The sequence below is a fragment of the Lemur catta genome, chromosome 19, assembly GCF_020740605.2.
Source record: "Lemur catta isolate mLemCat1 chromosome 19, mLemCat1.pri, whole genome shotgun sequence".
NCBI classification, from domain to species: Eukaryota; Metazoa; Chordata; class Mammalia; order Primates; family Lemuridae; genus Lemur; species Lemur catta.
The window spans coordinates 3520745-3544424 of NC_059146.1; the positions used below are offsets into that span (position 1 = coordinate 3520745).

Below are 23680 nucleotides of genomic sequence, written 5' to 3' on the forward strand. Positions count from 1 at the left end.
GTTCTACCTTCTAGGAAAGACTATCTTAATTAGGAAAAACAGCAAGTCTGTCAATTATTTTATACCATTCTCATTTAAAAAGAAAAACAGAAACTGTAACCTAGGCAGCAATATTGGAATAATCCAGGATAAATCCCTAATAGTCATATCAGCTTTGAAAATAAGTTTTTTCTGACTCACTTGATATTCTGGAAATCCAGAAGAGGAAAGCCATTAAGCAACTACATTCTACCTAGTTAAAGTGATTTTAAATCATTATTTGTTGGCTTGATTTTATAATTCCACTATCATTTTCATTTTATCGTGACTACATTTTTGAGAATCAAGGCATGGATCAATGAAGAAATTATAACCAATACATTTACATATATGTTTGTACATGAACAAGAACGATACTATGGGCATTTATGTTGTCATACATTACTATTACCAAATCAAAGACAAAACAAAAACCTCTGGTAATGCAAGCAAAGTTTTCAATAACACAATTCATAAATATCTGTAAATTTAATGTTACTTAATAAAATAAAACTTAAAATTTCTGGCTTATTTCTCATTAAGATACTTGCTAATATTATTGTGACTCCCCATAGAATGAAAGTCTATAAAAAATGTTATTTTAAAAATAAAATTTAATATTATTTAAAATTTGATTAGAACATTTGTTTTTCCTTGTGAAATGGCAATTTTTTTTTTTTTTGAGACAGAGTCTCACTCTGTTGCCCGGGCTAGAGTGCTGTGGCATCAGCCTAGCTCACAGCAACCTCAGACTCCTGGACTTAAGCAATCCTCCTGCCTCAGCCTCCCGAGAAGCTGGGACTACAAGCATGTGCCACCATGCTCGGCTAAGTTTTCTATATATATGTATATATATATATATATTTTTTAGCTGTCTATATAATTTCTTTCTATTTTTAGTAGAGACGGGGGTCTCGCTATTGCTCAGGCTGGTCTCGAACTCCTGAGCTCAAGCGATCCACCCGCCTCGGCCTCCCAGAGTGCTAGGATTACAGGCATGAGCCACTGTGCCCGGCCTGAAATGGCAATTTTTAAGAGATCTTTGAATAGCTGATTTCTCATATGCTTGTAAAACAGTTAATCATATACATACACATCTGTGATGCTATTTGTTTTTCAACAAAAGATTACGAATTTATTAAAATTATAAACATCATCTATCATGTGAAAAATAACTGAGCAAATGCTTTAAACTCAGAAATGTGAACACAGAGAAGTGGAGGTGTTATTGCTACCTACCTTCTAAGAAGATACGTAACTTCTATATTTTTATCATAAAACCATATCCTATGTATTAACACAGGCACAGCACGTAAAGAGTTCCACATGAAAAGCCACATTATTATGAGCCAGCACAAAGATACAGAGCAATAGACAGCAATCTGGTAAAGTCAGTTGTCTTAGGAAAAGCAAGGAGAGAGAAGGAATGAGGGCAAAAAAGAGGAAAGCAGCTAAGTAAAATGGAAAAAAATATTTATAGTATAACTATTGAAAAAAATGTTTCAAGCAAACTGTGAGTATATATACATTCGACCTAAAAACATTACCTTGTTTTTGCCAGTACAACCATCCACTTCAGTTACTTTGTGGCATTCTTTCATACATGTATGATTCTGACAATCTAAGGTTCGTCCACAAACTCTCTTACAAGAGTAGGGTCCTACAGCATGGCACGGTAGTGGACTCACCTTAAAAAAAAAAAGGATATTAGCACAGTACACACACACACACACACACACACACACACACACACACACACAAACCTTCTGAACCCATGTTTCCAAAATGACTCGCTATCATTTGAGAACAAGTTTCAAAAAGGTCTAATAAGTGTTCATTAATAATAGTTAATATTAAATCAAAGTAATGTACCAAATATTCCAAAAACTGAATGCAAAAAAGCAAGCATTCTCTTCCTAAAAGGAAAATTCAGTAAGAGTCCATAGTGAATGCATATACGCAGGTTAATTCTCAAATAAAAGCACCATATATATTTGTTTTACTTACATATACATTTATTTATTTTTATTTCAGCATATCATGGGGTACAAAAGTTTAGGTTACGTATATTGCCCTTGTTCCCCCTTCCCTGCCAAATCAGAGGTTCCAGCGTGTCCATCCCCAGACAGTGTGCATCGCACTCATTATGTATGTATACACCCATCCTCCCCGCCCCCATCTGCCCAACACCCAATTAATGTTATTCCTAAATGTGCTCTTAAGTGATGATCAGTGAAACCAATTTAATGGTGAGTACATGTGGAAGCACCATACACTTTTAAAATTAGTAGACAAACTCTTGCACTCTTTATAATACTGAAATAATAATACTTTGACTTTATTATTTCTAATAACTAGTATGGAAAAGATATAGATTGTAAGCTTTACTTAAAAATTGTGCCTATAACTCACCTCATGCTTCCCAAGACATTCCCTGCGAGGAAAAAATAAAATAAAATGAAATCATTATAAATTCTTCAAAAAAGATATCCACAGCGAACAACTAACTCCACTAGTTTACTTAAGAGTAAGAAATAAACACATATGGAAACAAATGATTATAGTAAGGTTACAGGATACAACATTAGTAGACAAAGGCCAACTGATTTCCTATATACTAGCAATGAATAATTGGAATTTGAAATTAAAAACACATTATTTATATTAGCACAAAAAGTACAATACTTAGGTATAAATTTAACAAAATATATACAAGATTTATATGAGAAAACTGCAAAATGCTGATGAAAGAAATCAAAGATCTAAATAAATTGAGAGATATATGTTAGTAGATAGGAATGCTCAAAATTGTTAAGATGTAGCTTCTTCCCAATTTGATCGAGATTCAACACAAGTCCGATCAAAATCCCAGCAAGTTATTTTGTACATATCAACAAACTGATTCGAAAATCTGTATGGAAAGTTAACAGACCCAGAACGGTCAACGTAATATTAAAGAAGAACAAAGTCCAAGGACTGACACTACCTGACTTCAAGACTTACTATAAAGCTACAGTAAACAAGAAAGTATGGTATTGATTAAAGGACAAATCAATGGATGAGAACAGAAGGCCCAGAAAGAGACCCACACAAACACGACTGATCTTTGACAAGACAGCAAAGCAACTGAATGGTTGGTGCTAGAACAAATGGACATACAGATGGCAAATAAGCATACGAAAGATGCTCAACTTTCTATGTCATTAGGAAATTGCAAATGAAAACAGGATACCACTATACACTTTTAGAATGGCTAAAATCCAAAACACTGACAACACCATATGTTGGTAAGACTGTAGAGCAACAGGAACTCTCATTCATTGCTGGTGAGAATACAAAATGATACAGCCACTTTGGTAGACAGTTTGGCAGCTTCCTACAAAGCTAAAACAAAGGCTTACCATATGATCCAGCAATTGCACTCCTAAGAATTTACCCAAATGAGTTGAAAACTGATGTCTATACAAAAACCTGCATACAAATGTTTATAGCAGCTTTATTCTTAAGTGTTTATAGCAGCTTCCAAAACTTGGAAGCAACCAAAATGTCCTTCAATAGGTGAATGAACTATGGTACCTCCACACAATGAATTATTCAGTGATAAAAAGAAATAAGCTATCAAGCCATGAAAAAACATAGAAGAACTTTAAACGCACACTGTTAAATGAAAGAAGCCAGTTTGAAAATGCTATATACTATATAATTCCAACTATATGATGTTCTGGAAAAGATAAAACTACAGAGATAATAAAAAGGTAAGTGGTTGTGAGGAGTGAGGTGGGTAGAGGAGGGGTGAACAGGTGCAGCTCAGGGTATTTTTAGGACAGTGAAACTACTCTGTATGAAATTGTAATGGTGAACACGATACTACACACTCGTCAGAACCCATAGAACCACACAACACAGAAAGTAAACCCAAATGTAATCTATAGACTTTAGCTAATAACGTACCAGCATTTGCTCCTCAACTGTCAAACATACACCACACTAACGTAAGATGGTATTATATTAGGGAAAACTGCATGTGGTGGGAGCACATATAGGAACTCTCTGTACTTTCTTTGCAATTTTTCTATAAACCTAAAAATTTTCTAAAAAAATAAAGTTTATTTAAAAAACTAAACACACTATTTCCCTTTCCAGGGACTGGTTTAGAAATGGTCCTGTGGAATGGTCTAGCAAATGAAATGTGAAGGAAGTTCTACCACAGGGCGTCTCAGAAGTTTCCTCACCCCTTAACAATAAAGAAAAGATGATAACAATTGCAGAAGGCATTACAGACAGCTTCCATTCCTCCCTCTGTAAACCAGGGAGATGGGAAGTTATCAGAAAGGCAAACAGCCTGAGGGCAAAGATGACAGCTGAGGATAACAAAATGAAAAGACAGAGTCTGAGCTCTCGATGTATACTGAATTAACCAAATTAACCAACCATGAAGCTACTCTACTTCCAGTCTAATTGGGCAAGGCATAAATGTCATTGTGCCACTTTTTATTTAGGTTGTTACTTGAAGCTAAAGGCACTCCAAATGATATAGCACATATTGTAAGCTCAGCATTCTCTTACACAGGGTCAAAATATCATTAAAAGTCGTGTTTTGGTTTTTTTTTTCAAACAAGGCAAGGGATAGGAAGACAGACACATTTTAATCTAAAAATGAAATATTACCTGAACAGTTCTTGTGACAAGTAATATTTTTCAACATACACTTTATAACAATTTTGTTATCCATGCCACTGAAAAGTCATGATATTAGGGTTAGAAGGATCTTTATACATATACAGGACTCCCTATTACCTTGGGTTTGCCTCCTTACAGCTCAGCTCCATCATCCATTGGCCCATCCAGAAAATTACTGCCTTTCATTTCCAATGTTTCCTTTAAACACTCTCCTTCAAGTTTGCTTTATCTAAAGCCTGGCTTTCCTGTCCTCAGGGAACCTACATCCTAGCATGGGAATGATCATGAAAACTAACAAATGATGAATTTCTTGGATGCATTTTTGTAACTGTAAGCACAAGCTGCTATGGAAAGCTAAGAAGGATATCAAATTCCAGCCAAGAGAAAAGACTCAAAAAAAGGTATCTATAGGAGTTTTATAAGCAGCATGGCAAATATATGTATTTGGAAAAGAATGAAGCAGAGACACTAATTTATAGGCTAGTCCTGAAATAATAATGAATTAAGAAAAAAGGGAGAGGTTGACTTTAGATATACTTTGAACTCTGTTAAAAGATATCTTTTTAAAAAGTTAAAATTCTGATACTTGCATAGGAATAGGAACTAGACACGGAGGACAAGGTAATGCAGTCTGAACAAATGTTGGCTCAGAAGGCTGCTCCCAAGGGACCGTAGGCTGGTGCTGCAAGTAAAACACATAAGCATTTTAAGTCAGAGATTTAATAATCACATGGCCATTTTAAGAATCTAAGAAAATAGTTCTATGTATCTCCTACCCAAGCAGGTTGAAATTTTTCAAATAATCAATAAATTGTGTTTACTGAAATATTTTATTCCATCTGTATTCTATCAGATTGTTCCTTTCCACACACATTTAATATTGATAACTAAGGCAGACTCCAGTTTTTAAATGGCAAAACAAAGGAAGCGTAGCCTCCTTCACTTCTCATAAGGAGAATGGAAAACAGAATTGTAAATGCTAACATCCAACATCAGTTGAATGTAATCTCCATTATTTTGCTCAGTTTTTTCCCAGCACTTAGATGAATGCCTGATACATGGTAAGGGTTCAACAAATATTCACTGAATACAGACTAAATTTTTAAGATAGGGTTATAGGAGATTATCTGTAACCCTAAACCACAATATATGAAGGAGGACTGCCAAATTCATCTATATCACACTGTATTTGCAAACGTTTGTTTATTGATTTCTTTCCTTTTCTCTACTGTGAGTTTAAGCCAAAAGACCATATCTTATTTACCTTTTCCCCAGCTCCATGCGCAATGCTTGATACCCAATAAGTGCTTAATCGTTGCTTGTTGAATGACTAAGTAAAATCAAGAAAGTATGTCCCGCAGCAATGCACTATTTCTTTAATAACATGTTCCCTTACCCTGCCAGTCTGCTTTATTAATGCTTGATCATGACACGGAACAGGACACAAGTGACCACATTTCTCCAAAACTTTTTGGCAAGGCTGATGACATGGTGGACAGGAGCCAAAGTGACAGCGATGTTTTTCTTGACTTGAATGATGACAAGTTGACGGTCGACTAAATCGTAACATACAATTTTTTAAGTAATTCTGATTACTGTACAATTACATCTAAAGTACAATTCTCTGTATGTCCTGATTCCATATAAAATGAGCATACTGTGAATATTAATATTTTAAAACAACAAAGCAAAACTAAAATACTAACAGTATTACAAGTCAATATGAATTTATATTTGTAAAACACTGATGTGAGCCTGTGCAAAGCTTCATACTAACCTGCAAAGCTCTTTGCACTTGGGTGGTCTTGTGGTACGTTCTCGGCCACAGGGTACTGTCACCTTTGTATGACCGCAATGACACTTCACATCCACAGTTTCTGGGCAGGGATAGCAACTACCTGAAAAAAAAAAAAATTGATACTTAAAAAGAAGTTTCCTTAATTGCCCGAATGCCCATCAATGGTAAAACCAATAAATTTAGCATAGTCTCACAATAAGATACTTTACAATAAGAATGAATAAACTATAATAATATGAATGAATCTCATCACATAACACTGAGCAAAAGAAGCCACACATAAAGAATACCTAGTACATGATACCACTAGCATAAAGTAAACAAGAAAAACTAGACTATTCGAAATCAGAATGATGGTTATGAAAGATACAACAAGGGTTTTGGAAATGCTGGTAATGTTCTGTTTAATGATATGAGTTCTGTTTATATGGTTATGTTCAGTTTGTAAAAATTCAACAAGCTGCACACTTATGATTTGTACATATATAGGTATACTGGTACTTCAATAAAGTTTTAGACCTTTCTTTAAAATTTGCTAAAATTTCTGTTCTAAGTAACAAATTTAACACATTACTCATTCAAAACTACAACAAGCAAAACTGTATTTAAGGCTTTGGAAAAAATCTAACAATAATTGTTTCAGCCTATTTTCATACATCCTTCTCTCCAAGCACATTATTTTTAGACAAATTCCCCAATAACTCCTCTCTCATGACCTTATGTTGGTTATTTACAAGCACAGTCAATTTTCCACTATTTGTGCTTTATGAAAGACTAAATGCTAAACCTCCATTTTAGGCTATAATTCCAAATATCTCTTATAAACATTCAAAAAGAAAAGTTATTTGTGTTTCAGCTTTTTATCCTCTTTCCTTACGGACTGGTAGAAATATACAAAAGCAAAATGAAAGAAACCTTTTCCAGGCTAGTAAGTTCTCCCCAAGAGGCTCTGTCGTCATGGTAAGGGCTTTCTTCCCACTCTAGTTCTCCCAGTAAGGAACTCCATTTGAAGTAAAATGATGAGGAGGGAATAAGAGTTTTCAACTACAAAGTGGATAGTCTAAAAAGACTGCTGGCCAAGTTTCAGGACCAAGCAAAATACTGCCCAGCAGTTAAACCTGATAAGAAAAGATTAATGATGGAAAACAGCCTTATTTAAATACCTCTGGAAGTTCAAAATAGTTTCTTAAAACAAATACAAATTAAGAATTATGACTCAAATAACAAACATAGAAAAAGAGAAAATGAGAGTAAAAGCATCACAGGGAAAAACGTATCTATTGAACAAAATTACCAAATTTATACTTTAGTGTTTTGGTAAGTATAATCCAGTGAAGCATTATCTTGATGGTAATACAAGCCCAGTTATCAGACTCACACGATCAGTCTTATTTTGATCTTTTCAAAAGAATGACTAGATGTTACATTTCTCAAGTTAATAGTGACATTTAAGTCTGTTCTCATTCTCAAGTTAATAGTGACATTTAAGTCTGTTCTCATTCAGCATATCAATTTCTATACTTAACAATGATAATTTTTTATTCAGCTTCAGCAATTCAAAGAGGAACTTATAAACATAACCTTTTTTTGCTACTTTAAGGGATAATTTCTCTAAATAGTCTTCCTACTGACCAACAGAATTTATTACAGATACCTATACAACATGAGAGATATTAATTAAAACAGCTTCAGTAATAATACTTTCAAAATGAAAAAAAAACAGCATATAAACTGTAACTATACTGACCCTCTGGGTCAATAGCTAAAATAGTCACGAATCCAGCAATTCCAAAACCATAAACACAGATGACTTTGAACTTAAAAAAACTATAAATAAATTTTCATATATTCACAATGAAAACATACAGTTAGTATCCTCTCCCTATGAATTAAAGTATAATTTTTATTATGAAGGAGTCTAGAATGATGGAAAATGGCATGAAATGGTTTCACATTTGTAGGTAACTACAGGTTAAACAAACGGTGAGAGTTGCACAACCACACCTTCCACATACTTTACATGAGGGAAAATTTTGTTAGGGGCTTTTTGGGAAGCTAATAAGCATCTTTTTTAAAAAAATAAATCAAACCCAAATCTAATCAAACCTCCAGAACCAATTAACAAGGTATAGGAAATGCAGAGGACAAAGGAACATGTTAAATAATAACAGAGATGCATTCTGCAAAATTCAGACTCTGAAAAACTAAAGCAACCTAGTTTCAACAAATAAGTCATAAGAGAAAATAAAAAGTAGATGGAGGAGAGAAATTACAAATTAAAAGAGTTTAGAGACATAAGCAATTACAACATGTTCATCTTATTAGGTTTTTGAGTCAAAGAAACTGAAGTAAAAAATGAAGTCACTTACAACATAGCAAGAAATTTGAACACCAGATTATTTGCTGATATGAAGAAGTATATTAACTATTGTTAGGTTAAGAATTCATCTTTTAGAGATAAATACTAAAATATGTATGGGACTTGCTTCAAAATAATATGAGGGGGGAGATGCTTTCAACAATCAAGTATGATACTTGCTCTAGACTTTTTGCAGATACTCTTTATCAGGTTAAGGATACTCCCCTTCTATTTAAACAGTTAAGTGACAAAAACAGTTAAGTTTTTATCTTATATGGATGTTGGATTTTATCAACCATTTCTAAGATGTTTACCAATATGATTTCATTTCCCCTTTAATCTCTTAATGTGGTAGATCACATTAATATTAGATTAACTAATATCAAACCCACCATACATTATTGGAATAAACCTAACTTGGTTACAATAGATTAAAAATTTGGACAGGTAATACATAATGCTATAGTATTGGATAGCTGGATTTAAGTAGCTAAAACTTTAATACTATTCCAAACAACTTCTTGAGTTATTAGACTAGCCTGTAATTTTCTCCTTTTTTTTTATTATTTTCTCTTACTTTCCTTGTCAGATGTTACTATGAGTTGGGCATGTTCTTTCTTTACATGTACTTTCAAATAGTTTACAGAAGATTGAACTTCTTTGTACCATAAATGCTTATTTGTTAGTGTAAAAGTCAACTAGATCTGGTGTTTCTTAGTGAAGAAATTTTAAACTACTGCTCCAATTTCTTTAATGGTCATACAGTTAGTCAAAGGCCAGTGTCTTAACAGTGGTCTACAAGGCCTTATATGTATTCTCTTCCTCCCAGGAATCCTTTATCTCACCATCTCTTTGACCTCACGCCCTACCATCTGTCTGCTTGAGCAGGATACCTCAGTCACACTGGCCTTGCTATTCCTTCAAACGCTCCTGTCTCGGGCCTTTGCAATCACTGTTTTCTTTTCTAAAACATTAATTTCGCTATCTCCATTTCTACATGGCTTGATCCCTTCCTTCTGTCAGGCCTCCTCTCAAATGTAATCTTTTCAGAGTCCTCCCCTGGTCACAGTATATAGAAGAGTATATGCCATCCCACCATCACCATTTTAGTTTCACTCTAATTTTCTTGTAATTCTTGTCACTACCTGATATCCTATATTACTCTAATTACTTATTTGTATTCTACTTGGGAGGGGGTATCCAAACAAATAAATTCCCCGAGAGTAGGGACTTTATCAATTTTGTTTGCTCATATAATTCTAGTACCTGGTATTTAACAGATACCTAAAAATACTTTGTAAATGAATTAATGACTGATGTTAGAATTTTAACGAAATTTAAACTCTATGAGAGTCAGTCACGTAATGTAACTATAAAAGAAAATATTAAACAAAATCCTTCTAATGATAGTGAGAACATACCTGAAAAACTAGTTCTAAATTTCACAATTTAAAGACGTTGACAAATTAGAGAACGTCCACAGGAAAATATCTACAGCGTAAATAGAATCTGACACTTTTTCTAATGGAAATATAAACTTTGGGTTCACATCCTGGCGCTGCAACTAGTTCTATAACCTTGGGCCGACAGTCTCTTGGCCTATTTCCTCATATAAAATAACAGCAGTTCCAAATACCTTGCAGAATTTCTGAAAAGATTAAGACATTAACTGAGATACCTAGCACCCATCAATCCCAAAGGAAGACAACAAAAACAGTTCAGTAGTTTGCCCCAGATATTAAGCTACTAAGTGGTAGAGTCCAGACTTAAACCCAGGACCTCTTACTCTAAGTCCACGATCTTTCCAATGGTCTCTACCAAGTCTCCGCAGATTCCATTTCATATCAACATACTCCAAACGAGTAAAGTTAACTCAGTTTTCAATGTCTAGTAGTAACTTAGGACACAATTCTCAAAGTGTGTGGTCTGGGAAACCTAGGAATCCCTGAGACCCTTTCAGGAGGCCTGCAAGGTCTCACATGCAGACTTTTTCAAAAGCTAGTGACAAGTGGTATCGCAACAGATCGAATGCAGAAGCAGATATGTGAATCCAGCTGTCTTCCATTAAGCTAGATCTTAAAGACATTTGTAAGAATATAAAACAGTATCATTCTCACCAATTTTTCAGAAAATATAGTTATTTTTCACAAAAATACATTACTTGTATTAAGATGCAATGGGCTTATTATTGCTATTTTTAAATAAAATATTATATTTTATTTTAATTTCAAACACAATAAATGTCAATGGATAAAATCCACATTAACAAAAGCTCTTTCGGGGACTAAAAGGGGTCATAAGACCAAAATGTTTGAGAACCATTTGACTAGGATATAGCTAATCCCTTACTGCATTTAATTCTATATAAATGTATAAAATTCAGAATAAAAGTGAAAAAGCTATGAACATATTAATTAAAAAACTGTGTGGGGAAGACTGGGAGGAAGAGAGGAAACAATAACATGGTGTTAGAGAAAGAGCAAAATCTTTATATTCAGAAATCCTGGGGTCACATGTACTAGTCATTTCCTTGACTAAGTCACTAAACCCCCTTTAGCTTCAATCTCTTTGCCCATTAAACAGGGGTACTGGCAACTGCCCTACCTTCTTCTCAAGGCTGTTAAGAGAGTCAAGTGAGAAAACGAAGGTAAAAGCTCCCTGTTGGCTATAAAGCACTATGTAAATATAAACACAAAAGCACAGCTCTTGTTAAAGCTTACCTCTGTGGCAGACTGATGGACACTTATGGCTTCTACATCCTAAAGTCCGCCCACAGTTCTGATCACAAGGTGGACAGTTTCCAGGGCAACACTGAAGAGAAAGCAATATATAAACAACAGGTAATTCGAAAACCCATGAATAATATGAACGTCATTACTAGTTACAGAAGTTATGGAAAGCAAAAGATACCATAAGAATGAAAGTATTCAAGAGTATCAACATTCTCCTGATAATTAAATACACTGTATTAAGAACGTACAAATTTAAATAGAGAATGATCTAATTTAACACAATCAAGCTAAATTTTCTTGCCCGTCAGTTAATTATACTATGACTCAAAACATTTCCATCAGATAATTTAATGTATTTATCTACACAGAGATTGACAACATTAACCAAAGGAATAGATCTAATCAAATGCTATAGTCAATTCAGGCAAACAACTAGTCTACTTTTTAAAATTTAATTAAAATAAAATCGCTTCGATGTATAGATTAGTTTGGCAGTTATTTTCAAACCATAAGAGCAGAGACTGACTCAAGAAGAAAAGCAGAGATAGGCTACTTGCACCCAGCTTTCTTTATTTTGTCACTTCCTTGATTTCCAATCTGTCTGTGAAAAATATAGCTACCTATGACCCATCCTAATTTTTCATTTATGAACCCCAGGAAACTACTTAAAGTCTACACTGCCATCCTAACTACTGCTTTGACTTCATACATACCCTAACTTTTGGAAAGGAAATACAGTCAATTATCTTAAAGAAACTTAGGGTTGTAATTTAATAAGTATCAGAATATAAAAACAGCTCAAAACCAAATATGCATTATTGAAAAGCAATTAAAAGACAAAATAGTTCATTCAATGACAAATATATAGTGAGTACTACTGTGAGCCGATCACCTTGCCAGTGGCAGTGGGGGAAAAGGTTACGTAGTCCATGACCTGAATAAGTCTATGGACATTCTGTTTCCGACCATGATGGAGTAACAACCACCAGATTTACCCTCCTGTCTCAAACAACTAGAAAAGCAGACATAAGATATGAAGCTACAGCTTTCAGATATTAGAGAATTAGGCAACATGGGACAGCTGTCCCTAAGGGAAGGGAAAGAAACAAGGTTGAGTCCTGCAATGCCATGAGGCTTTAGCACAAGCAGAGTGTGGCAGTCTCACCAAGTTGAGTAGGCAAAATTCAGTTCAAAGAGGCTAGTGTGGCTAGAATTTGTGGAGAGAAGGTAGTAGTACAGAGAAAGTTCTGGAAAAGTCCAGAATAGACCTCTTGGGTCTTTAGCTAAGTAATGGCCAGGATATGTGTGAGAGGAAACTACCTAAAACCTGACAAAGAACCACTGAAAGGAGAAGGTAGAATAATTCCCAGAGATTATATAATGCTGGGAATAGTTTGTGTTCCTTACAGCCAGAGTAGAAAGACGTCCTAATACACAGGCAACAAGAAGAGTACTTAAAGGAGTTATTGCCTCAGTAGTGGGAGCAAGTTAGGTCTAGACAAAAGGGTTCTCTGGTCACATCTACCAAAATCAAGCTTCTGAAGCAGCGGTCCCCAACCTTTTTGGCACCAGAAACCAGTTTCATGGAAGACAATTTTTCCACAGATGGGGGGGATGGGGGGTGGGGGATGGGGTTGGTGACGCAAGTGATGGTGAGTGGCTGTAAATACAGATGACCTTTGGCTGCTAACCCACCACTCACCTCCTGCTGTGGAGCCACCCCCGCCACCACCCACTCCTGGCCACCCCTGTTTCCTAAGTTTCATGGAAGACGGTTTGTCCACGGAGGGTGGGGGCTGGAGGGTAGAGCTCTGCAGGCTGGTCCATGGCCTGGGGGCTGGGGACCACAGTTCTAAAGGACCAAAAGATTTTTGAGCCACTTAACTTTGTCCCAGAACAAGGCTTAAAAGTTGCATAGAAGCCAATGAAAACTACCCAGCAGGCTAAGATGCAGGAAAATATAACTCCAAAGGAGTCAAAAAAATCAATAAGCAGAAACAGAACCAGAAATGAGAGATGACAGAATTAGCAGACAAGGATATTAAAATAGACATTATAAATATACCTCATTCTACATTCAAGAAGACAGAGGAAAGTATGAGCATGCTAAGGAGAAACATGAAAGATATTAAAAAAAGACCCAAATCCAGCTTTTAAAGATGAAAATATACAATGTCTGAGATGAAAAACACAGGATGGAAAAAGAAGCAAATTAAACAATATAGAAGAAAATTAGTGAATCTGAAGATAAACTATCTAAAATAAAACAGAGAAATTAAAAAGGCTAAAAAATAAATAGAGCATCAGTGAGCTAGGGATTTCCAGCAGTGTATTATGCATATCATCAAAGTGTCAGAAAGTGATGGGTAGGGGAAAACAAACAAACAAAAATCTGAAGAAATAAAGATCAAATATTTCACAAATATGAAGAAAACTATAAACTTATAGATCCAAGAAGGTCAACAAAAAAAAAAAGTTAAGAAACATGAAAAACACTATACCAAGGAATACCAGAAACAAATTGTTGAAAACTGATGAGAAATAGAAAGATCTTAATAAGTAACCAGAAAAAAGAGATACAAAAACTATGGAGGAAGGAGGAACAAAGATAAAAATCACAGTATACTACTTGTTGGGAAAAATGCAAGCTAAAAGATAGTAGAACAACACCTTTGAAATATGGGGGAACAAATTGCCAAGCTAAAATTCTACAGTAAAAATATTTTTCACAAATGAAGGCTAAGGAAAGGAATTTTCAGATATAAAAAGTTGAAAAAATTCATGACCAGCACTACAAGTAATGTTAAAGGTAATCCTTCAGGACAGAAAGAAAATGAAACTGGATGGAAAAGTAAATCTATCTACCCAAAAGGACGAAAAGCACTAAACTATGATAATAAATATCAAAGATTACTTTTTCTTATTTTTTCAAACTCTTGAAAAGATCACTGTTTAAAGTAAATATAAAAACAATGTATTTGGGGTTTATAAAATACATGAGTATAACATGTCTGAAAATCATACATTTTAGTTTGGGTGACAGGAAATAAAATACACTGTTATAAGGTTCTTGAAGAATATAAAGCCTAAAGAAATCTACTGACAAAAAAAGTGAAAAAGGAGATATAACTAATAAGCCAACAAACACAATCACTGAAAAACAATACTCAAAAACCAGAAAAAGAGAGAAAAGAAACAGATGGGCAAATAGAAAATAAAAAGCAAGATGGTAGATTTAAATCTAACCATATTAAAAAGCACATTAAATGTAAACATTCTATATCTGACTTAAACAACAAAGATCATCAACTTGGATAAAATAAATAAAATTTAAATGCCGTCTATAAGAAATGCTCTTTAAATATAAAGATACGAATAAGTTAAAACTAAAAGGATAGGGAAAAAGATATACCATGTTAACACTAAGCCAGAGAACAGTAAAATCACTATATTTCAATAGGTTTAAAAACAAGGAAATCGTACTATCAGAGAGGGATATTTTGTAATGATAAAAGGAACCCAAAAGAACTACAAATCCAGACTCAATACTCCAGTCAACCTTATACTAATCCAGTGTCAACTTGAACAATATTTGAACAACAGAATTTCCATCTCTACCACCAAATTATTACTCTAATTAACAATGCTAATGATGTTTTAAAGTCAGGGATCAGAAATAGCCTGAGAACCAAGTTGAGAGGACAATGAATAAGACAAGAAGAAACTCTTCCCATTTAAAAAATTGGTGACTTCCCACTAATACAGATGATTAGCGTTAATCTAGAATACTTATTAAAATTTTATATGGAAAGCAAAGAATAGGCCTGAATATTTGAGGAAAAGTCAAGATGGCACTTATGAAGGGCCCACAAAGGAAAACTTCAAGACAGTCTTTAAATTAGAGTCTCCCAAACTATTCCACATACCTTTCTCCTACATTGATGCTTCTGACAGTCACGCATCTTAACACACTTAGTTTCACAAAGATAAGGCTTATGACATGGCATTCGTTTTGTGTGTTTGCCACAGCGACACTGCTTTTCCACTTCCTGGAAGAATCAAAGATATGCTATTAAAACTGATTTTTCTTTTTATTTTTCCCTACATTGTAATTATTATGAAAACATGAAGAAAATTTTAATAGCAAATTTGTATGAAAGACTTTACCAAAAACAAATCTGAATTTCCTCAAATATTTGCTTATATATTACTTTGTTCCAAAAAGGATTTCATATGAATTTGTTATTAAATTTAGTAGAAATTTGTTATCAAATAGAAAAAAACCCACATATTAAAACTATTTACATCTAGTTACAACCATAACATCTGCACGTCCTATCTCAGGGAAGCAAGAAAACTGGATTATCTAGTAAGCTAACTTGTTGACCTGGTTATGGTCAAAACCAGAATGACATACACAACTTTAAAGTGGGAAGTCATTTTCTTTCCCATCATCACCAGGCCTAATTCATCACCGCTCTGAACGTCTTCTGGGAACAAACAGTCCTACACTAGACTATTAATACAAAAATAAGAACATCTGAACTTTTACCAAAGAAAAACAACCAAAAGATAATTTTTAGATTTGATTGCTGGCATACAGGCATACCACAGAGATACTGATGATTCAGTCCCAGATGACAGGAATAAAGCAAATATTATAATAAAAGTCAGCCACACAATTTCATTTGTTTCCCAGTGCATATACAATTTATGCTTACACTATGTTGTAGCCCATTAAGTGTACAGTAGCATTATGTCTTAAAAAATGTACATACCTTAATTTCAAAATATTTTATTGCTAAAAAACACTAACAGTCATCTGAACCTTCAGCCAGCCATAACCTTTTTACTGCTGGAGGGTCTTTCCTCCATGTTGTTCATAGCCAGTGACTGATCAGGGTGGTTGGCAGCTGCTGAAGGTTGGGATGGCTATAGAAATTTCTTAAAAAAAACTAAGACAACAATGAAGTTTCCCACATCAACTGACCAACTCCTCCTTCCATGAAAGATTTCTCTGTGCCATGTGATACTCTCTGAGAGCACTTTATCCACAGTAGACCTTCTTTCCAAATGGAGTCAATACTCTCAAACCTTGCTGCTGCTTTACCAAGTAAATGTAATATTTTAAATCCTAATCCTTTGTTGTCATTTCAACAATGTTCACAGCATCTTCAGCAGAAATAAATTCCATCGCATGAAAACCACTTTTTTGCTCATCCATAAAAGGCAACTTTTCATCCATTCATTTTTTTTTTTTCCCCAGAGACAGTCTCACTCTATCGCCCTCGGTAGAACACAGTGGCATCATCATAGCTCACAGCAACCTCAAACTCTTGGGCTCAAGCGACGGTCTTGCCTCAGCCTCCCAAGTAGCTGGGACCACAGGCACACTCCATTACACCCAGTTAATTTTTCTATTTTTAGTGGAGTCAGGGTCTCGCTCTTGCTCAGGCTGGTCTTGAACTCCTGAGCTCAAGCGATCCTCCTACCTCAGCCTCCCAGGGTGCTAGGATTACAGGCATGAGCCACTGCACCAGCCCCGTTCATACTTTATCATGAGATTGCAGAAATTCAGTCACATCCTCAGCCTGCACTACTACTTCTTGTTCTCTTGCTATTTCTACCACATCTACAATTAGTACCGCTACTAAAGTCTCGAATCCCTCTAAGTCATTCATGAGGTTTGGAATCAACTTCTTCCCAACTCCTGTTGACGCTGATATTTTGATCTACTCCCATGAATAAAGAATGTTCTGAATGGTATCTAGAATGGAGAATCCTTTCCAGGTTTTCAATTTACTTTGCCCAAACCCACCACTATCTATTGCAGCTATGGCCTTACAAAATATATTTCTTAAAATAATAAGACTTAAAATTTGAAGTTACTCCTTGATCCATGTGGTTGTGTTAGCAGGCAAGAAAACAGCATTAATCTCCTTAGACATCTCCGTCACAGCTCTTGGGTGACTAGGCACGTTGTCAGTGTTGTATTTTGAAAGGAATCCTTTGTTCTGAGCAGATCTCAACAGTGGGCTTAAAATATCCAGTAAACCACATTTATAAACAGATTTGCTGCCATCCAGGCTGGTTTTTCCATTTGTAGACCACAGGCAGACTAGATTTAGCATATTTCTTAAGAGCTGTAGAATTTTTGAAACGGTAAATAAGCATTGGCTTCAATATAAAGTCAGCAGCTGCATTAGCCCCTAACAAGAGAATCAGCCTGTCCTTTGAAGCTTTGAAGCCAGGCATTGACTTCTGCTTTCTAGCTATGAAAGTCCTGGATTGGCATCATCTTTCAATAGAAGGCTGTTTTGTCTATGTTGAAAACCTGTTGTTTAATGTAGCCGCCTTCACCCATTATCTTAGCTAGATCTCTGGATAACTTGCTGCTTCACCTTGCACTATTACATTATGGAGACAGCTTCTTTCCTTAAACCTCACAAAGCAACCTTTGCCAACTGTAAACTTTTCTTCTGCAGCTTCCTCATCTCTCTCAGCCTTCATAGAATTAAAGAGAGTTGGGGTCTTGCTCTGAATTAGGCTTTGGCTTAAGAGAATGTTGAGACTGCTCTGATGTTTTAGCCAGACCATTCACACTTGCTCCATATCAGCAATAAAACTGTTTTGTTTTCTTATCATTCCTGTGTTCACTGGTGTTAGCATTTTTAATTTCTTTCAAAAACTTTTCCTTTGCATTTACAACTGCCTTGTTTGGTGCAAGAGGCCTAGCTTTTGTCCTATCTCAGCTTTTGACACGTCTTCCTCACTAAGCTCAATCATGTCTAGCTTTTGATTTAAAGTGAGAAATGTGTGACTCTCCCTTTCACTTCAACACTTAGAGGCCACTGTAGGGTTATTAATTGGCCAACTTTCAACATTGTCGTGTCTCAAGGAATAGGGAGGCCCAAGGAGAAGGAGAGAGATAGGGGTAGGGGCCGGTTGGTGGAGCACTCAGACCACATGCAACATTTATTAATTTCACTGTCTTATAAGGGCATGGTTTACGGCACCCCAAAACAATTACAGTGGTAACATCAAAGATTACTGATCACAGAATACCAGAACAGGTACAATAATAATGAAAAAATTTTAAATATTGCAAGATTTACCACAAAATGTGACGAAGAGACAAGAAGGGAGCACATGCTGTTGGAAAAATGGCACTAAATGACTTGCTCGATGCAGAGTTGCCACAAACTTTAAATTGGTAAAAAACACAATGTCTGTGAAGCACAATAAAGTGAAACACAATAAAACGTGGTATGCCTGTATTCTCCCGCTTCTTACCATATTAGGTCAATAAACTCATACAAATAGAAACCTGGATGTATATGAAAGTAATAGAAAATAATCACAGGACAATCTCATTTGGTATGTTATGATAGGTAGCCCCGAAGCAATTACTACAGAAGATGACTAACTTGTCTACATGTTTCACAAGGACCTCGGTGACAACGCTGAGAACATCTATGGATTCCACATTCAAGTACTTTGTCACAACTGTCTCCACAAGTCGGTACATCTTCTGTACAAGGCAAAGAAAACTCTAAAAACAGATAAAAAGTCACCATTAATAATAGGATACATTATTAAGCACTAACAAAGTGTCACATTCTTCAGGCTCCCTGAAGAACAATAGCCCTTTCAGACAATGAATTTTAACATCTATACAATCATTGAAAAAAATTAACTTTAATGAAAATAACCCCTAACATTTGTTAGGTTCATTCTTTTTAAAAAGAAAAGCCTGGGGGCTCAGACTGAGGCAGGGGGATAGTTTGAGGCCAGGAGTTGAAGACCAGCCTGAGCAACATAGTGAGACCTCTGTCTCTACGAAAAAAAGAAAAATTAGCCAGGCGTGGTGCACGTGCCTGTAGTTCCCCCTACTCAGGAGGCTGAGGCGAAAGGATCACTTGAACCCAGGAGTTTAAGGCTGCTGTGAGCCATGATTGTGCCACTGCACTCCAACCTGGGCAACAAAGCAAGACTCTGGCTCAAAAAAATTTTAAAAAAGAAAAAGAAGAAAAGAAATTTGAGACATGACAAGTTAACATCCTCAAGAAACACATTTTTATGGGCTATCTACTTCAGAAATAGTCATCTAAAAAAATGAGTAAGACTACATAAACCTCTATGAAGAATTTCTATTATATATAGATTGGTTCAAAAATCTGCTCTTAACCTCACAGTACAAAAAGAAAGATGTAGAGTTTAAAATATTTTAAAACTCACATTTAATACATAAACATATTGTGACAAGTATTAGAAATAATCTTATACATATGATGCAGTTATTTGTGGAGACTCAAGGAAGCCAACTTAAACTGCAATCCTATTATGCTTTTATCTAAAAGTAGGCAAAAATAGATCCACCTATAACCCATAACACAATAGTGACAATAGCACAGCCTCCCCCATTATCAGTAACCCCCACCAGAGTGGTACATTTGTTACAACTAATGAACTTACACTGACACATCATAATCACTGATAAGATTACAGCTTGTATTAGAGTGCACTCCTGCTGTTGTACATTGTATGGATTTGGACAAGTGTCTAATGACATGTGTCTACCATTACACTATCATGCAAACGAGTTCCACTGCCCTAAAAAATCTTCTGTGTTTTACCTATTCATTGCTCCCTCTCCTCAACCCCTGGCAACCACTGATCTTTTTACTGTCTCCATAGATTTGACTTTTCCAGAATGTCATATAGTTGAAGTTCTATATATAATATGTAGCCTTTTCAGATTGGATTCTTTCATCTAGTAATATGCATTTAAATTTCCTGGAGGATGCCTTTTGAATGTCTTTTCATGGCTTGATAGTTCATTTCTTTTTTTAAAAAAAAAAAGTCTTACTTGACTTCTGACATGGACAGAACCTTTTCCCAGATCGAGGACATTCTCCACAAGCACCAACATGGCAAACTTGCTCACATGTATGATTACCACATGGCAGTGTTTTTCCACATACCTAAAATAAATGCAACAAGCACTAATGAAGGATTCTAAAATTAAGAAAAAAAACTTTATACAAGACATATTCACTTTTCAATCACAAATAAACAACTTCTTTATGTTCCTCATATTATTATACTTTATTTGTTACCCAGGTGTCATATATACATATGCATACAGATATACACGTACATACATGCATGTGTATATACATACACATAATTCCTACACACCAAGGAGTATATTTTAAAAAATATAATACAAGAAAAAAGTACACATAGCTTCATGCTGCCATCCGCCAAAGATTTTCAAGTAGCAGTATAACCATGCCAATTCTAGGACAAGCAACCTATGAAAATCAATCTTACTTCCTCAACTGGCCTAACTCAAAAAGGAGGAAGGAGTGTTTGTTGAAGAGGAGAAACAGAGGAAAAGGAAAAGTGCTGGCAAGAAAGTACGTATAAATGTATTGAATACAAAATTCAACAAATAGGCCGGGCACGGTGGCTCACGCCTGTAATCCTAGCACTCTGGGAGGCCGAGGCGGGTGGATCGCTCAAGGTCAGGAGTTCGAGACCAGCCTGAGCAAGAGTGAGACCCCGTCTCTACTAAAAATAGAAAGAAATTATCTGGCCAACTAAAATATATATAGAAAAAATTAGCCGGGCATGGTGGCGCATGCCTGTAGTCCCAGCTACTCGGGAGGCTGAGGCAGTAGGATTGCTTAAGCCCAGGAGTTTGAGGTTGCTGTGAGCTAGGCTGACGCCACGGCACTCACTCTAGCCAGGGCAACAAAGTGACACTCTGTCTCAAAAAAAAAAAAAAAAAAAAAAAACAAATAGCTATTACTTTGAAAAATATTTTCCTCCAATAATTAAAATGTTATTAAGAAGTGATTTCCTGAAATATGACATAATTCATCTGAATTGCTATTCTTCCTCACCTTTTATCTAACTAAACCTAATCAGCATTTCTGCTTTACCCATGTTTATACTTTACATGTTCTTTTATACTCATCCCTCAAAACGCATATACACCTACTTGATCACAGTGCCACAGTGGACTTGCACAACTTCTTTCAGCTACTTTTTTGCCACAGACACATTTCTGTCTACTAACTCTCGGACATGGCGGACAACTTCCTAAAATCAGAATGACAAATTAGCACAGAAACACTATAAAAGCAATAGAGATTGCTTTGACTTTTACTTAGAGTCCGAACACCTAACAGGTATGGCCTTTTACCTGAATGACAAGGATTTTCACATTTATGTTGTCCACACAGCAACTTCCGTCCACATGGCAGCTGACAGGACCACTCCTTGGCACTGCACCTACGAGGGATAGGCTTTGCTTTCTTACAGTAACAAGTAGTTGTGACCATCTTTGGACAAGGAGGGCATGGACCTAGAATCCAATGAAAGGAAAAAAAAAATCTGAAGTCAAAAACTGAAACTTTTGATTTCTATACATATCAATAATTTCTAGAGCTTTCTTTACTGATACTTTAAAAAAAAGGCAATCCCTTTCAATATTTTCTCATGGCAAACTTAAGCTCTGAATTCAACTTTCACAACTTTTTTTGCCTCAACAAAAGAAGAAATAGCTCCTCCAAAACAATTAAAAATGTAATATATAACTCACCTGGATGACAGAGGAGTAAACACTTATGGCCACAAGGCGGTTTAAATTCTCTCTCACATACTTGACCACATGAATGAGGCACAAGCCATGGATCTAAAGGTGGATCTTCTACTTTTCCACAATAGCAATAGTATCTACTAGGTGTTTCAGATCGTTTGTATTCAAACCTACATTTTGGACTACAAAGAAGAATGAAATTATTAATTTCACCTTTAAAAGCAAAATGACAGGAATATAAATATACTTAGTAACAGTATGTGCTGTTCAATTAGTTTTATGTTAAGGAACTCTCTACTGCATCTTATTAAAATCTATTTCAACCAACTAGAACAATATGTACAATATAAATTACTGAGATCATGGAACTGTTTTGTACCTGTGCTGTCCAATACGGCAGCCATTAGCTACTAAGGCTAGTGAACACCTGAAATTTATTCTTGAGGAATTCACCCTGAATTTTATAAAGTTCAATTTTTTAAAATTTGGTTGCATGGTTTACAAATAAACAAAATATATTAGCAAAAGCAAACAAAAGAGAGAAGTCAGGTACACAGTAAGAAACATGAGTAAAATCTAGAATCAAGGGGGAAAAACTTGAAAGTAAGTAATTTCATAATTCTCAACATCTAATACAAAATAGATATAATTCAAATGTACCTAAGTCAAAGAAAAGTTCAAATACTGTTTCATATTCTCTGCTAAAGCAGAAAGATTTTTAACCTACAACATTAAAATGATTAAGTTTTGGTAGTAAGTGTTAACACCAGCTCTATCAAAAATTCACTTGTAGATCATCATAGATCATTTCATTCTCAAAAGATGCTCTAACCCTATATCTTAGACAAATGAGTATACTATGCTAGAATAACAGTTTCATGTCATCACTTAAATTTCTTTTGTATTGTGCACAATATATTTTCATTGTCATGAGAACATGTTCTGTTTCCAAATAAATAACACATGAACATTCTAAATAACCAAAAGATATTTGTTTTTATAATTAAAAGGCAAAAAGAAAATACCATGTCTCATATGGAATAAATAATTGCCATTTTGTTGGAAGAGTTAAATTCTCCTTTACTAAAAGGAAAATGTCTACCATTCTTAAGCTAATGTGGAGGGGGACATGTATTTTTTAATAAGTTTAGATATGGATGGCTAATAGGCAACTCACCACACCTTAACGCTGCCCACCAGCACTGAGACCAAACTGTTCCAACTGAAGAAAATATGTGCAAATGTGTGAGTTTTATTTAAAATAATGGGATAGCAACAATGAAATGTAATTATGTTATATCTTGTTCATAAGCAATATTTTAGTAGAAATATGTATTTTAAAATTTTTATTTTCATAAAATAACTAATTTAAACCATTAACGCAAGTTCTAGCTCCGTCCTGATAAGCATGAAACAAAATGGATTCTCAACCCAAATAGTTGTTTTTTATTTTTAAAAAATATGAAATATGGAATGCAAAGGAT

General features: G+C 35.1%; 1 protein-coding gene across 5 annotated transcripts in view; it reads right to left on the minus strand.

Moving 5' to 3' along the window:
- The window catches only part of NFXL1 (nuclear transcription factor, X-box binding like 1), a 46660-nt gene that overhangs the window by 12305 nt on the left and 10675 nt on the right, over positions 1-23680 (minus strand). For all 5 annotated transcript variants that reach the window (XM_045532961.1, XM_045532963.1, XM_045532962.1 and 2 more), the window contains 12 exons: positions 22200-22378; positions 21801-21962; positions 21597-21697; positions 20457-20571; positions 19015-19139; positions 15514-15636; positions 11576-11666; positions 6476-6596; positions 6095-6254; positions 5289-5380; positions 2431-2452; positions 1566-1706 (listed from right to left, as the gene is read on the minus strand). In XM_045532961.1, coding sequence (XP_045388917.1) covers positions 1566-1706; positions 2431-2452; positions 5289-5380; positions 6095-6254; positions 6476-6596; positions 11576-11666; positions 15514-15636; positions 19015-19139; positions 20457-20571; positions 21597-21697; positions 21801-21962; positions 22200-22378 — 1432 coding nt within the window. The remainder of the gene's footprint in view (positions 1-1565; positions 1707-2430; positions 2453-5288; positions 5381-6094; positions 6255-6475; positions 6597-11575; positions 11667-15513; positions 15637-19014; positions 19140-20456; positions 20572-21596; positions 21698-21800; positions 21963-22199; positions 22379-23680) is intronic.